This window comes from Embiotoca jacksoni, unplaced genomic scaffold (genome assembly GCF_022577435.1).
Source record: "Embiotoca jacksoni isolate LCO1_2020_lvr unplaced genomic scaffold, fEmbJac1.0.p SCAF_15, whole genome shotgun sequence".
In the NCBI taxonomy this organism is placed as follows: Eukaryota; Metazoa; Chordata; class Actinopteri; family Embiotocidae; genus Embiotoca; species Embiotoca jacksoni.
Window position 1 is genome coordinate 2838362 of NW_027185285.1, and position 17249 is coordinate 2855610.

General features: G+C 45.8%; 1 protein-coding gene across 3 annotated transcripts in view; it reads right to left on the reverse strand.

The window, feature by feature from the left end:
* pde4a (phosphodiesterase 4A, cAMP-specific) overlaps positions 1–17249 on the reverse strand; it is a 41262-nt gene that overhangs the window by 8006 nt on the left and 16007 nt on the right. Inside the window, exons 1-8 of one of the 3 annotated variants that reach the window (XM_069148816.1) lie at positions 10613–11600; positions 8217–8402; positions 7670–7706; positions 7423–7493; positions 6563–6612; positions 5796–5908; positions 425–518; positions 120–283 (exon numbers count right to left, since the gene is read on the reverse strand). In XM_069148816.1, the coding sequence (XP_069004917.1) occupies positions 120–283; positions 425–518; positions 5796–5908; positions 6563–6612; positions 7423–7493; positions 7670–7706; positions 8217–8402; positions 10613–10806 (909 nt within the window). In that variant the 5' untranslated portion in view covers positions 10807–11600. Of the gene's footprint in view, positions 1–119; positions 284–424; positions 519–2846; positions 4626–5795; positions 5909–6562; positions 6613–7422; positions 7494–7669; positions 7707–8216; positions 8403–10612; positions 11601–17249 lie in introns of those variants that run through there. The other 2 variants (XM_069148815.1, XM_069148817.1) reach the window with 2 other exon arrangements.

Below are 17249 nucleotides of genomic sequence, written 5' to 3' on the forward strand. Positions count from 1 at the left end.
TAATGTGAACAAAGTTCAGACTATAGCAAAGACTGAGGCTGTGAGCGGAGCCATGCTAAGTTTGTGTGCATGTGTATACAATAGCTTTGATCTCTTGTGTTGTTTTTCCATCCATTTACCCTGGCTAACCCGTCCTCGTGTTCAGTCTTCACACCGAAGCGAGGCATGGTGGAGTTGGAAAGGCTGGAACTGTGCGTGAGCTTCTTCACCCCACTGATGTGACACATGGGCTTCTCCCTCTCCCTCAAGGTCGGGGACGGGATCTCCACCTCGTTCTGCTTATCTGGAAGGATCAAAAGTTAAAAGTCAACCTCGGGATGGAGACTTACAGAGGGTTGTACTTGACCTGGAGTCAGAACTGTTAAGAACTCTTTAACTGTTAAGAACTCTGCCATCCAACAAATGGATGGCAGGTTTACTTTACCTAGAAAGGTAGTGGAGATGTATTCTGACACTTGGTTCCCTGAGCGACTCATCTCTGACAAATGGGACAGCTCCCTGTTTAACATCCTCTTGAACTGAGGGGAGGACAGACAAGAGACAGCAGTGAGAGATTTGAATTGTAGTTACAATGTAGAAGCATGACGGATTGCATGCAGATTGGTAAACCTCCAGGTTTATTCACATTGTCCTCTGGATTCAATTTGCTGATACATATTGATACATAACAACATTCCTATGATTCATAAATGAGAAAATAAATTATCACCCTTATTTACTAAAGGGTGATAAAAATCAATTATGAATAATGCCTCCTCTTTTTCTCGGATGAGAACAGACTGTTCAATGCCCCAACTCGGTGTGCTTGCACTTTGATATGCTGTGATTTGCTGCAGTAATGTGGCACGTTTATACGTATTGCTCTCAATAGATCTACGGTGTCAGTCATGAACTACTAGTCTGCAGGTCCTTGCATTGCAGACATAAATGTGATTAAGTGAAGACATTATCTGCGCAGGCAAGAAAACACCGTTTCTGAATGTTCTCTCTGCTTTTATGTAATGTTTTATTGTCGCAGACGAACACGATGTCAGGAGACTTAACGTCAGACTTAACCCCGTCAGACGAGTCATGTGAAGGCACAATGCGATTCGGACAGACCCCTCAGTCTGTGTCCTACTGACTGATCTTTCACACATAACAATCTCCATGGCAACCGAAGCAGTTGCCGTGGCAACTGCCTCCTCACAGTCAGTCCTTCAGCTTGATGTGAGAGCGGTGGCTGCTTGGGTGACAATCTGAGGGAGTAGGCAGGTGTCTCTGACCTTTACCAAGGTCAACCCTCCCCTCCTCTGCTGTCTCCCTCTCTACATCCCTCTGTTGCTTATATCTGCTCCTCCCTCCCTCTTGAGGTAAACAACACCATTACTGCGCTCGAGCCCTAAAATCCTGATTTGTCACAGGCTCCACTTTGCCTGTTCCACACACCTCATGTATTACCACCATTTCCCCCTCTTTCCCTCACAGTTTTCTCTCTTTTTTTTTTTTTTACCCAGCCATCCTATTCCAGCCTGGTGCTCGTTACATGATGGGCCAAACGAATAGGCGCCGTAACAGAAAATCGTGGAAGGAGTCAGGCAGAATCAGTCATCGGGAGCCAGGAAATCTAGTCAAGCCCAGTGGCACACTTAGGCAGCAGGCTCAGCCCAGACCTCCTCCTCGATCTCTCCCTCTCTCTCGTTCTTTCCTTCTCCAATGCTGTAACGCTGAGTCATAGCTGCCAACCAACACTTCTACAGTGCCAGTCCGAGTGCCAGGACAAACAACACTCTTCCTCTGACAGCGACTACTGAAGCAAACATGCAAACATTGAACAGCCGACACACACACACCTGCATATGTGAGGTACCAGGAGGGATATATGTTGTCTGACTGTCAGCGGTCAGGAATAACACAAGTACAAACACACATGTGTAAAGTGTGACAGTGCTCTAGACATTATGTGCATCATGATTCAGATGGCAAGGTAAGGTAATAAATCCTGTAATCCCAATTCAATAATCAGTAAAGACAACAGCGAGTATTTGTTTTGGTAACACAAATCCAGATTAAATCGGACGTATCAAAAGAAAACTTTTCTATATTTCTACAGATACAGAATGATGAATGGTAAAATGATACAAAAAAAAAAAAAACATCTTGAGACAATAAGCTTGTCCTTCACTGACAACACGCTTGACTCCCTTAAATCTGTATTGAGGCCAGCCTCAGGCTAGCAGGAGAGAGAGACACAGGAGATGTGGGACGCAGGTGTGGAGGATGGAAACGGACATTATGTGACACTGCATCGTACCTGCAGTAAAGACTGCTGGACTACTTCAAAAAGTCCCCAAGGCTATTTCTTCGGGTTTTAAGCAGCTCAGTGTGTTCACAAAGGACAGAGATGTAGACAAGGTATGGAGGGTTGAAGAATGAGACTGATATTGTCTTTTTGTTTACAGTGCTGCTGCTGTGTGGAAACACTGAGCAGAGTTCATAAATTCTCTTCCTTTATCATTGTTTCTCCTGAGTGGATTCATGGGTGAATTAGGAACAGGAACACAGTCACCAATGTTCTGCCTCAGTTTCTCACAAAGCCACTGTCAGACCCACAAGACCTCATAAACTTAAACATAAATATATGATAAATCCCATGTAGCACTTTTGAAGACTCCCTTATAAACACATGACATTCACAGACTGACACAACCACAGTTTAATTAAAACACCTAAGTATGGAGCTAGCAAACAGGTGAGTTGTTAATGCATGCATAGATGTGGAAGTAACACTTGAAGAGTCCACAGCATCTATCCAAGATGGCCACTGCCTGGCCTTGTTTGCTCTCTGCAAGTTGTCTGAGTCCTACCTGGTCCCACCAACCGATGAGCCAGGGCCTGGAGCAGGTCTCACAGAACAGGTCCACTAAAGGCGTCCTGCGCTCTGCTGCCGTCCCACCCCCCTCCAGAACTCCTCCAGCAGCCGCACCGAGGTCCAGCTCTGCCCCTGACCTCCCCTGCAGGGGGCTGTAGCTGGAGGAGCGGGGCAGCCTGTAGCCCCCTGGTACAGGCGAGGGGCAGGGGGACGGCGTCGGGTCAATGGCCTCCACCACACCCATGTTGAGGGTGACGGGCGGTTTGGGCCGATGGCACAGGCAGGAGGTGCGGTAGTGGAGCGGGGTGGGGGCACTGCGGGTGCCCCAGTGGCATGAGGGCGTCGTCAGGGTGTGTGGGGAGAGGCCACAGCCAGTCAAGCCGGGACACTCCAGAGTGACAGCTGCCCCGAGAGGGGGAGAAGGAACGGGGGAAGGGGGCGAGGGTAGGGGCTGCTGGTGCAGATTGTCCTTGCCTACATGCAGTACCCCAAAGCAGGCCACCCAGTCAGTCCTGAGTCAGGGTCCAGCCTCAGTGTGGTCAGAAGATGAGGGTCCCCCTGATGGGCAGACCAGGAGCCCCCTGGATCCGGCTTGCTGTGGAGACTACATCTCATCCCATTTGCTGAGCAGACTGACCCAAATCTATAGTCACTGCAGGGTCGAGGTGGATGGGAGCCGAAAGAGTGAAGATGGAGGGAAAGGGAGAGGGAGCGAGGGACCGTCTGAAGGGCACAGAGAGGAACCGATGGAGGAGATGAGTGAGACAGATGTAAACTAAAAAAAATGTTGTCGCGAGAGCTGAGCTGCTTGACAAACTGTGATAAAAAAAAAAAAATTTAGATGACGGAGGTGAGAGGAATGGAGGGATGGTGACGGCAGGGCAGAAAGATAACTGTAGTATCGAAAGATGGAGGTGAAGGGAGCTTGGATGAAAGCAGGAACATCGGGAACAGGAGAGGAGAGTGGGGAGGGAGGGAGAGAGGAGAGGGGGGGGGGTCAGATGATATAGCAAGAGAAAAACAAGAATGGAGAGAATGAGAGAGAGAGAAAGAAAGAAAGAGACGGAGAGGGATGCAAGGCAGGCCTGTAGCAGACGGTCAGGCTGAAGAATCACACCAGAGCTGTGGTCTGGAAAAACATTCTCCCTCTTCCTGCGTCGACTGCCCCTCCCCCACGGTACGGATCCACAGGCCCGGCCCAGTCCTACCGGTGCATCAGCCCGTCTGTGCCGCCTCGCACCGATCGCAGCAACACACTGTCAGTGAGCAGGCGGTCAGTCAGGCTGCCCCCTGATTGCTCCTCCGCAGCTCCAAGTCCTCCGCTCCAAGTCAATCCATGCCTCAGCTGGCCAAAAATGCCAGAGGTCTAATGCTGATGCTTCAGGCTGCCGTTCCTCCTCCAACGCTCTGCCTCTTGCGCCATTTCCCTGGATGCTGTAGACAGCTCTCGCAAGCTAATCAGGCAGTGTGGCTGCAGGCGCGTGCATGTGCATGTGTGTGTGTGTGTGTGTCTGTGCTTTGCCTCCTCTCGGCGGCGGTGTGCGCATGTGCGACTAGACAGCATGTACGTCTGTCGAAAATATGTGTGTGAGCGAGGGTGTGAGTAAGAGTGAGAGACCGAGTGGGAAATATTCATGTGCGCACCTCCATGTTGGCACGGTGTGGCGGATTTCTGTAGCTTAGTTGCGGCTGCTAAGAGGCAGAAACATATTCACAGACTCTTTGTTTCCCCCAAGGAGACTTCTCTCTGCACATTGTACACGCGCACCACATGTTGACTGTAACCCCACACATACATGGCGTCCCGTCATCACTCTCCTGTTATTTCTCCTTGCGTTATGAGCCTGATTATCGACATGACGAACCCTTATTAATAGCGACGTGCAACACGGGAGGGAATTCTGGAATAAAATAAACAAGGTGCTCGATGCTGTCTCTTTAAGACGGAGCACTATTAAAGGAGCACCGCCTCGATTTCATTGGCTGTTGCCTAAACCACATGGCTTGTGGTCAGAGTGGCAAGCCAATGAGTAAAAGGGAAGGGCAGACCTTGCTGCTGTTCGATAGCAACCAAGGTTACAGCAGAGACATCAGCATCAGGACCCGTCCCCCCCCCCCCCCCCTCCCTCTCATGCCCTCCGCACCCCCCCCCCCTCCTCTCTCCAGCTCTCGCTCTCTCTCTCTCTCTCTCTCTCTCTCACCTATTTGTGCCCCCACAAATACAAATGCATGCGAGAAGCCTGCACATGCCGGCACGTAGATGTACTCTTGCAAAATGCACGCTTTCCAAAAATCCATTACAACCTGGCTGCATGTCTTGCAGCTACAACAACAAATGCTCCACCACAACAAACCAATAGTGTCTCTCAGTTTAGTTTAACAACCGCCATGAAAACCCAATGAGATGGTCGAGGTCGACCACATATGTGCTACAATACAGTCCACGTGAATTATTTATTGATACGTTCACCACCGCAGGACTGAAAATCAACCCACGAAAGATGTTTTTCCAAGAATTACTAATTATGATATCGACAGAAGAAGAAGCAGTTCACCATTAGCTGCTGAGTTGTTTGTTGAACAATATCACATGAATATGTGTGAAAATGTCATGTGAAAGGCATTGCAGCGAGGCTAGAAAAGCCTCCTCTGAGGTTTACATGCTGCTACAGATGTTCTATCATTCACTTCAATAATCTAGTGAAATTAGTGAAGCTGCATTGTTTGTATTTCCACGAGAGTGGAGGTTTAAACAGGAAGTCAGACATGTTGATTATTTCTGTGCGCTGGGTGATACAGCTCCAACCCAGTTATAATCAGATCCCTTCAGATCTGTTCTTGTGAACCACATTATATGTTGTATGTCAACATTTCCACACCCTATAACACTGAGGTAAATGTGAAACTTCATTGTGAACATGTTTGTGTGTTGACAGGTGCGCACCTTGTTGGAGGCCATCTCGCTGACTGAGCGGTGGGTCTGAATAGTCTCCAGCTGGTCCAGACACCAGTCCAGCTCCTCCAGAGTCTCCCGAGCCATCTGCTGGTATGTCTCCTCTGGCAAGGACACACACAAACACAGAGTTAATATATTTAAATGAGCAGTAGAGGAGTAACACAAAAAGTGTCATAAAATCACTGATGACTTGACAGAAAATCCGTCCCTGTTAAGGTCCCATCCTTTAGCTAAGTAAACTGACACATACTTAAATTCAGAGTTTAAGTTGAAAAGTTTCATAGTTGAAAGTTGAAAGGTTTTATAATATGCTGATATATTCTGAATATTCTTTCAACTCTTTTGTTTTTTGAGGTCCTTGATTAGCCAGTGTTTGAAGCATAAAGTGTAAAAATGTTCAGGTCAGGTTTTTCAGCTGAGGAATCAAACTCTTCAGGGTGATTTAAAACGAGCGCTGCTGGTTCTGAATTTATCCCCCAACAAATAAAAACTTAAATGTACTGTACGCAGTAACAGCTTTATATTATATAGCATATATAGCTTCACTATTATCCATTTGTAAGATCCATCCAATCTCTTAAAATGTATGCGATGCAGTTAATTAAACAATTCCTCATTAATAATAGGCACAGGAGACTGTGTGATGATCTGCAGTCATTTCCATTACTGATGATGCAATTGGGGGATGTGGGAGACTTCGAGTGTCCTTAAAGGAAACCCTTTGCACTAAGAGTTTTAATTAGCTGACAACATACCAGAGAGCGTAGCTTGGGGAACAGTGGGTTGGCTTGTCACTGGTGACCTCCTGTGGACATACACAGCATTACATCATGAGGGAGAACTTACACACTGCTGCCCCCTGCTGGGGTTCAACACACATTGAACATTACAGTATGAGGAAACAAAAGGCTTGGCTCACACAGGGGATATTAGAATTTGTATTCATTTATGTGCCCATGAAACGAGACTAATGGAGGAGTGTGTGTGTACATTAAATGTTTTTAAATATTTCAAGATGCTGCAATCTGTGCGTTTTTAAAGTGCTTATAAATGTCCTTTTTTTCTCTTTAAATATCCCAAAATAGTCAAAGACAAAGCCTGGGTTCTGCTCGTGTCTCAAATAGCTTTTGTAATTTTATAATTGCGTAGTGAGGGAGGCACTTTCAGGGTACAACACTGTGTAATTATAGATGCTGATAATTCTGTGGTGCATTGCTTTATATATCATATTGACTTGGAGCTAAGAGCCTGCCAGCTCCAGCTCCTTTCTGTCTACTGCAATACAAGGGAGAATCATTTTTAGTGTTATTGAATGTCTCCATCGTCTGGGTACAGAGTCAGGGACATACATCTGAGGCATGGAGCTCTCTGCACTCAAGTCCTCGTACAGCTAGTTGGAAACACGGCAAAATAATGCAGATGATATTTTCCTTGAGCATTGTCTGATAATCATAAAGTGGTTAATCATGAGAGCTACAGTGTTTCCCCACAGGAGCGAGGAGATGGAGACATTAGCATACACACTGCAAACTAAGCAGGCAGTCGTGACGAGTGTAAGTGGGGTGGGGAGGGGGGGGGGGGAAGAGGGGAGGTTGTCTGACAGCATGATACTGACTTGTTAGTGGGTGTTGTGACATTGGCGAGGATGGTGAAGTTGCTTCTTACAGTTCGTAGGCTGGCCAACACCTGGGGGATGGATGGACAGCGTAGGAGGGGAAAGAAGGAGGGAGGGAGGCAGGGAGGCAGTGAGGAGGGGATGGGGGAGGAGGGGGGGGGAACAAGTTCACTGCACTAATTAGCCACCTTTTCTAGTCATTTACAGCGATTAAAAATGTCAGACGAGGAGCACGAGGGAAGCATACCTGAGCAAAAGGGGTGACGATCATGTCTTCGGCGTGCCTGCAGGACAAAAGGGGAAAACAAAAAAGCGGAGAATGAGGTGAATGTGAGGAGCTTTTGGCCAGCCGCGGTGCTCGGTATGAGTGTTTATATGAGAGGCTGCATCTGTGTGCTGGGTGTTTACAAAAACCTACGTGGATCTAAACAGAGAAATAATCCTGAGACTTCACTAATGGGAAGTGTTGGGTGGTCTAAGCTGACTGAAAGATAGGCCAGCAGACAGAGCACATCAGTCAACGTTATGAGGATTTGTCATGATTTCATTAGCATAATGTTTGCATAATTACAATCATAACCCGTTGCTGTGTTGATTGAGATAATGTGCTGTGCTGTGCTGTCACCATGGTGTGTGTGTGTGTGTGTGTGTGTGTGTGTGTGCGTGTGCGTGTGCGTGTGCGTGCGTGCGTGTGTGTGTCTGTGTGTGTTTGAGTGGACAATGCGGCTTTAAAAAAAACATGCTTCAGTCCATTCTGCAACATGATGGATCCAGGATGATGGCTTCATGCTCACCCCTCACTGTTGATGGAGGAGTTGCGTGACATGGTTTTGGGGGATGTGTCGTAGTCGGAGTCGGAGCGGTACAGGAAGGACTCCCTGCGCTGGCTCTGGGGAAAAGAAGGGTGCAGCACCAACCCAGGACTCGCCTGCGAATCCATGGGGCTTCGGCCTGGTGAGGGACCATTCTCCGAATCGAAGCTGCGGGGGTAAGAGAAGACGGGGGAGGAAAACCGGGTTTACATGTGTTACATTTAGTTTAGGTGCTTGTTTTGCCGCTTTTTTTTTTTATCTCACAGTGACAAAAAAAAAAAAAAACAGTGGCAAGGTAACCCTAATGACTGAAACACAAAGCGATGTAGCCCGTCTTCCTGTGGTGTTTGTAATTTCTTGGAGGGAAAGTTGAAGACAGAGAGATGTGACAGACGCTGCAGCACGAACACACGCAGCCGTGATTCTGCCGTGCCGCTGGATTGGCAGACTGTCACCGGGCTGCTCCCCTGAATTACACTATACTGACAAGTCATGTTTTAGAGATTCATGTTTAAGTGAGCAAAATGAGCCACTTCGACTGACGGTTCTCTCCGGGGCCGAAGCTGTCAAGTCTGAAGACGTGAGTGATTGAGATTTCTGATTCGGTTTGAGATTTATTTTTTTTGACTCAAAGGTTAAAACAAAGTCTTGACCAAAGAGGAACATTCATGCATATTAAAGGTTCCCTGTGGACTTTTTGACCTCTAATGACATGAGGCTGTTGTTTCTGTGACCGTGTCGCCATTTTGTTTATCTCGTGCACAAACATGAGGAAGCACATGCACACAGTCCTACAGTGGTATCACACCGTTCCCCTGATTTACAGGTGGCGGGAACACGGCGAGACATGCAGCAGAGTGACAACAAAATCTCGTAAACGCTGATATAAAGAATTTTTAATTTAAAGTATTTTAGAAATGTTTTTGCACGTGTTTTAATGGGAAGTAAGTGCACTCTATGTTAGAGCTCAAGGATATAAGCAGTATGTTTTGAAGGGTAATGCTGCATGTTTATAAGAAAACTCCACATACTACCTTTAAGACTACTTTTACTCATCATCATCATCGAATGAAACATCAGTAGAGAAAGAGAAAAGGGTGGATAGTCACATCTAAACAGTGTTAATTATTGCGAAAAATATTATTGCCTTAAATTTCGTACATTTACACATCTGTAAGTGAGTGTCTTTCAGTTTGGAAGTGAAACACAGCATCACTCCGACACATTGCTGATGAACAATGAATCTCAAAACACAAAGCTGAAACTAATCTGCCAGGTCCGTTCAAAGGCGAGCTCAGCCACAGGGGACACGGCAACACGCGTCTCAGGTTACACGCGTCTCTGTTTTCACCACCACCTGCAGCCACGAAGCCTTTACTCTCCGGCAGCCCTCCACAAAACTCCACGGACCTACTTTTTCTGAGATGAAAGAAAGATTCGATCTCACAGCAACGAAATGAAGTCAGTATTGATTCAACCGGGTTTTTGGAGTTTGGCATCATATAACAAGAAAATGATGGACAATGTCGAGGTAGCAGTGCAGACAGATACCGAGTTATCTGACAGTGTTTGTGAAAGATATGCTTCTTGATTTGTGGGTTTGTTACACAGCAAAACAGCTAAAGCAATTCCATATGCAATAATGTGAATCTATAATTGTCAGTTTCAGCGCATTTAAATGTCAGGGTGGCAAGGACAGATATGCAAGCGCACTGCAGTGCTGCTGCAGGATCTATTTTTAATATAGGATAACTTTGATCTCCACAACACCTGCCCACTTTTCTGAGACTTCTCAGGCTTTTGTTGTCAACACAGTTGTGAACGCCTTTCAGGTTAAAATTAAGCGTGAAGTGTCATATTTTTAGAATTTACTTATAAATCGGTCAATTAGGAGCCACTCCTTTCCCCAGAAGGCTTTGTGAATTTGGCAACAGATCAAAATATCAATAAACAAGTTTACTCTAATGAAAAACACAAAAAATGTCTGCCAGGGGGATTCTGCAAACTGCACGCGCTAATCCCCATTTTTTTTTATTTTTTTTCCTGCAAACTTTGAGTGATTATGAGACTTCAGCATTCTGGATTCGGCTCTTCTCAAAATCGAATCCATCCTACTCGGGTTATTACAGTGTGTGCATGGAATAATTTACTCTGAAATCTTCTTTAGTGCGTCGCATTCCAGTCACATTGCACAAAAGTTTTTAGTCCTAACACCTTCATGAACTGAAAGGCAGAACAATCGCATATCACTGCAGCTGCTTTTTTTTTTTAAATTATTATTATTATTATTATTATTATTATTATTATTTTTAATGGAACAAAGACAAATTAGTCACGACTGGGACACTGAACATCAGTGGCTTGGTGCACAACTGTACCTGTAAATACATTGAGATGAACGTCTGCGCTCCTGAATGCTTCGGTTCAGTTTCATACGCCGAAACAGGGAAGAGCTCCCGTTTCCGCGAGACTGATCGCCCGGCGACATAGGTGAGGTGAGCGAGGGCACAGGAGGTGGACCATCAAGACTCTCCCACAGCTTCAGCTGTCGTGTCGGCTTCCTCTGACTCATCGCTGCCTGCTCTGGCCCTGCTGGAGATGACCAGTTTAAGAAAACTCCCCCAGCCTCCACTTACAACTGGCTGTCTCGCTCTGTATGGCTGTCTCCCTCCCACGCAGCCTCCTCATCCACTTTCTGGTGCGTACTCACGTCTCAGGCAGACAGAGACGCAACACCTGCTGTACGTGCCGCAAACTGTCTTCAGTCCAGAGGAAGATTTAATAACGAGGCCTGATCCTGCTCTCCCACTCGTCTCATGCCGGAGGAGTCAAAGTTCATCAACATGCATATCCTGTACTGGGATCCTCGGGGCCTCGGTGCTTAAACTCCACTTCCCACTTCTCACATCCTCAGTTTGTTCCCTGGATTTATTCAGGTCTCCTTAATCCTTGCGTGTGAAGGCTTGTTTGGGGTTTGTCTGTTCCTCTGCACCGGCAGCCTCACAGCGGAGAGCTCTTCTGAAATTTCACCACATCAGGTCTGACTGACTTCCACTGCTGCTGAAACCAGACCTCTGTCTCCTGTCTGGTCTCCAGGTTCTCGTGGTTCACCCCGTGCTGCAAAACCAGCCAAGAGACCTGCGATGATCTCGGTCAATTTCCTAATTAGCCAGCCTTTTACCCTCTTGTACGTGTTCGTTTTTTCCTCCTCGTTCCCCCGCCTCTCCAAATGCAAGCATGTGCTCTCACTATTCTTATCTCACTGCTCGCAGTTCCTCTGCGGCAACAGGAAGGCTGATCAGTAAAAGTAACAGACCACAGGCGCTTGAATAGAGCAACACACTGAGGCTGTGTAATGAGCATTTGAAGAGGAAATACAAATAAGCCAGGAAAGAGGAGGAGAGCATTGAGAGGGAAAAAAACAGTCAGGGGAAAACGGGTTGACTCATGCCCCCGTGTAAATGTTTACATGTTCTACTACAGAGCGTGCAAGGTCTGTGCCCAAAACATTTGTGTATTTTGACATCAACGGTCTTGTTCACCAACAGCGCTTTCCTTGGCCTTTACATGTGAGCAGACACAGTGCTACCTTAATGTTCTCTGTGAGCAACAATTAGACCATGAAATAGCTTTGAAACAAGGTGCATTAGGTCAACCACAACTAATTCAGCGATGACGTCGGAGAGAGACAACGGTAGACAGCCTCCAGCGGGATTTTCTTCTTCTTTTTTTTTTTTTAACACTTACATTGTTTCCTCACGGAAAACATGTCTGCTTTTTCTACTTGAAATGCAGAAACATTTTACTGCAGTGGTAATAAAATCTACGCTGAAGCCATTGAGCCACTACAGGCATCATGTCTGCTGGCAGCACAGCTCCTGAGGTGTCATTTATTACTTTCATAATAGGAGGTATTGATTAATAGCTTTGACTGACTTGATTAACCCTGGGATTACCAAAGTGGCATTTGGAAACAACACTGTGGCAATTTCCTTTGAAAAAAAGGAGGAAAGTAGTGGTGAGCAGTGAAATATTGCATAATATGTTTCTCGGTAACAATTGCGAAGTTCAGTGTTTTACTGACAGCAGCAATGACTAAAACCACAGAATAGTATTTCTCAAACAGTCCATGTAAAATTAGCATTATTAATACAAATTTGTGTTCATAAATTATATATTTCTTTGATAAAAAGAAAAAGTTATCCATGAAAAATTTACAAAAACAGCATTAGAAAAATATAGGAAACGTGTTTCTAATTAAAAGACTGCTGAGAAATAGCAGATTCCAGTAAAGTGTTTCAGATTTTTTTTCAAACAGAAATGCCTATTGAATATGTGTGTCAAGCAGGTTGTTGTACTTCTGAAGTAAATAAATGTCACAGCATCACATGCTGTTGTTTCTTAATTAAATGTAATTTATTGTTTTTGTGAGGCGAAAACTCCATCCAAATACTTTTTGTTTATGGTAGCAGTGCCAACCTATTGCCAGTGTTAGAATACAGATGAGACATTTTAGAGTGTCTCTCTCTCTCTCTGTGTGTGTGTGTGTGTGTGTGTGTGTGTGTGTGTGTGTGTGTGTGTGTGTGTGTGTGTGTGTGTGTGTGTGTGTGTGTGTGTTTGTGTGGTTTTTTTTTTCCATGTCAGTCGTGAGAAGACACAAAGACATTCAAACTTTGTGTGTCACAATTTGAATATATACTCTGCAAATACCAATTGAGGGCACAAATGAGATGACTTGTGAATAGTATCTGTTTTTCCCTCAGCCTTTTTCATTTTTCTGCAATGGCAGCTGGCAAAAAAGAAAAGAAAAGCAAGCAAAACCTGCTGCATGAATTCAGTGTTCCACCTTTCAGCAGGCAGCTTAAAGCCTGAGCACAGCGAAGAACAGAGTCAAGATAAGATGCCTTGTCAAGCTGCTTCCTCCCCTCCTCTTGCCATCCACATTCAGTAGTTCAGCCTTTCTTCTGAGTCTATCTTTTCCCTCCCTTCTTTTCCTGGTAGAGAGTAACTACCGTTTGTTTATGACGCACAGGGGATGGATAGTGAAGCTCGTCTTGGAAAGTCGCTTCTGAAAAGGCCTCGCATGCAGCCTGTTTGAACAGCGTCTTTCAAAGACAGACTTTGGAAAAATGTCAAGAATTCTAATTCACTTGACAGTTACTATTGTAATCTCTGGAGAGCTGATGAAGAGACAATTATTCTATCTCCTATTAAATACAGAGTCCCAGCTCAATAATAGCTGGCGAAGCTCTCAAAGTGACTCATGCACACCCGTGGATGTATACACACACACACACACACACACACACACACACACACACACACACACACACACACACACACAGGTGGACACACACGTTGGCAAAAAACACCCCCCCATGCACACACAGATGAGCGCAAACGCTGAAGCTCTTTTGTTTTCACTCAACAGTATAAAACAGCAAACTGGATGCATGAGCACACACACACACACACACACACACACACACACACACACACACACACACACACACACACACACACACACACACACACACACACACTACACAGGGTGATTACACGCCGGGCTGCGGGCACCGCTCTTCGTATCATTATGTGAAAGCAGAGTCCCTGGAGTGTATCGCTGCGGACGATGACATGATGATCAGAGGTTTCAGAGGGACGGGGATTTGTGCCGACAGAGTGACTCCTTCTTATGGAAGATAACAAATCGTCTCTGTCAGGATGGAGAGGAGCACATTAAAGCTGCCGTCTCTCTTGTCGCTACCTGAACTGCATCACTCTGTTAACCCACTGATGCATGCCAGAGGCAAACCTGCGGTAATGGTTACATTAACGTGCGGCCACTGACATGGAACACGTAAAGTTCGTTTATCGCATGTGCAGTCGCCCTGTGACATCGAGCTGAACTGTATTTCTGCTGAGGAATCTTTTACTCAGGTATTACTGGATTACTAGTTTCTTTATTAAATTACTCCTGTGCATGGTTTCGCAGAGTGCTTGTGTGCACTGTAAGCCGGGAAAATTAGACTGTGCTGCAGCAGCGCTTCATTTAGTCTCTTCTCTGCACACATTTCTGCAACAAAAGAAGGAGCCTGATTTCATGTCATTAATACAGCCGGCTTCAAAGGACTCTGGAGCCATGAGTCAATACAGCGATTAGTTTAATTAAACCTATAAGTCCTATGTGAGAGTGTGGAGGAGATTTACATACATCCCCGCCGTTGACCCTCTCACACCATCGATTATTCATTAACAATCATCCCGAGGAAGCCCCTGGCAGGCTGCTGCCGCATCAGCGAATCCCCAACAGTCTGGTCGGTGTCAGCTCTCCTTTCTCTCAGCACACTGTACGCTGCTGTTCATCAGGCCTCTCTGAGGGATGAGCCAACCCTCGTTTATTTAAGCTTCTTCTTAAAAAAAAAAAAAAAGAAGATCACTAAGTTAATGATTAACCTGCCTGAGTCTGTCACCCTCTCGCTCCCCGTGACACACAAACACACACACACACACACACACACACACACACACACACACACACACACACACACACACACACACACACACACAGTCTGTACTCTCAGCCTTATTGGAGAATGACAGTTATTTCCTGCCCCCGCTTCCTACTCTGCCAAGCAAGCACAGATGCTTATTTCCACGTGCAATTTCAGTACCCCCCCCCCCCCCCCTCCACTACACCCCCACCCACTACACCCCCACCCACCCGCCAATGTGCTGTGCCTCACCCTGGCATTTAGCACCTGGCTGATTGCTACCAGAGATGGGGTGGCAGTGAGGGCAGTTGAAGGGAAAAGGAGTGAGGACTTGCAAATTGGGAAAGGGTGCTACTTTAATAGGCTGGCCATATAATCACAGCTGTACTCTGCTGCTGTGGTTGAATCATCTGCGGATCTATCGAGCACATCAGTGGTTTTTTTTTTATTATGAATCACACTCAGGCTGGGGCACGCTTTTAGGGCAGCATGCCCATAACTGACACATCTCAAATGAAATGTCCAGAGCAGGCTTGCCATTTCCGCTTGCCTCAGCTTGCCCTTTGCTGCTTCTCAGGCACACACAAGAGAAGAAGAGAGACGGAGGCGCGCTCTCGACTGCTTATGTTTTTAATGCCGACATTTACAGTACAATGCACAAAGAAGCAGAAGCCCTGATGGCAAAGTGCTGGCGCCACACCACACGAGCACAGAGAGGGCATCTGGCCACTGGAGCTTCACAGGGGGCAGGATGAGAATGAATAGAGAACATACATGGAGGAGGAGGAAATAGACACAGGTGCAGGAATAAACAGTTGGACAGAGCTGTGAAAAGACTGCCAGTGTGACAGTGACAGGTTGGTCAGCAGCCACACTGTACAATCTCGCTGTTTCCTGCAATCTATCAATCTTTGATCAGCGATTCAATAATTCAGAGAAGCATTTCAGAACTTCTAATCATGTCATTCTGGCATTGTGTCTCCTTGTGACCTGGCTACTGCCGCTCATTAAACTCATCAGATTAGAAAAAAATATCCCCTTGCGGGATCAATAAAGTATCGATCGATGTTAGTTAAGAAACATTGCCGTCTGATTAGCATACTTCCCGGCATGCACTGCGTTTGAGTCGAAGCTCTCCAGAAATCTTTATCCAGCTCGAAAACAGCTGCATTACGAGTCTTTTCATGCATGCGTTGGAGATGAGTCACAGATAGTTTCTCAGATAAAAATGAAAACAATGCTAACCCCAATGAAAATTCAAATCCATTTCAGCCCCTGCCCCCACACTCTCACTTTATAAGTCACCAGAGCTGCAGTGATATCCACTTTTCTCTCCTATTACTGGGCTGAATATGATCGAGCACAATATTAGAGAAACTGTATACTGTGCATGGTGTGTCATAAACACCGTAGCAAGAAATAAACGTTTATCTGACCTGCAGCTTTGGTCCAAATGACTGAATGATTTTTGCTATCTTTAATAGCTTAGGTTAATATTTGAAGATAACATTAAAATATCAACTAAAAAGATACATTTTGTGTTTGTTTATGTCTGATAATGTATATTTTAAGGGGAAAGTGAACGTTTGCACTGTGCAAGTGGCCCAGATCTCCCTCAGCCCTGCCCCGTCCGCTGCCCCTTCTGTCCGCAGCCTCTCCCACCCGTCCAGCTCTCCGCTGTGCTGCGGTCAGATCACAGACCAGGAGATTACAGCAGATTATCCTGCCCACAGGATCACCAACCCAACTCCGGGCGACCGAACACAGAGCCGGCCACAGCCTCTGAAAGTGCAAAACACATGCCTTTCAGGAAGAACCCGGAGGGATTGGCTGCAATAACACACCTGGCAAATACCACAGGAAGGGGATTTATTTTATGGGCTACACTAGACAGGATAATCATCCTTTATTCCGCACAGCAACAGGCCCTCCACATTGTGAAAGGACAGCCACAGCCAGGTCTCTTAATCTATTAATGCACTGTACAAAATGAATTCCACCAGTAAGCTGGTGCACACAAAATGCTCTTAGCACAGTATTTTCTTTCACCTGAGAAATACGGGTTCTGCCTCTTGTGGATTGTCTTACACTCTGTGTTCTTCGAAATCCACCAGTGGCGACCGTCACTTTGCATCAGCAAGGCTCTGAACTCCCGAGAGCTCGCAGGAGTCTTTCAGGTGCAGACCGACTCACTCTGTCACCGCCTGCTTCACGACTCTCAGCTCTGTTTAGCTGCATCTTTGTGACATGGCCTACTGCACAACACACAACTAATATGTGTCAGATAGTAAATACAACAATAAGGTGAAGTCAGAAAATATGAAGAAGCAAATATTTTTGTTGTGCTGGTTTTACACTTTGAATTTTATCTGAAAAAAAAAATAATCACCATGTGGTTAAAATTCTTCCTCTCTTTAATATCAGAATGTTAACATCAAGAGGTCAAAACTGTAGGAATTACAATTATTTCGTCATTAATAAAACCCACATTTCAGGGCATAGAGAGCAATTCAACAAGTCC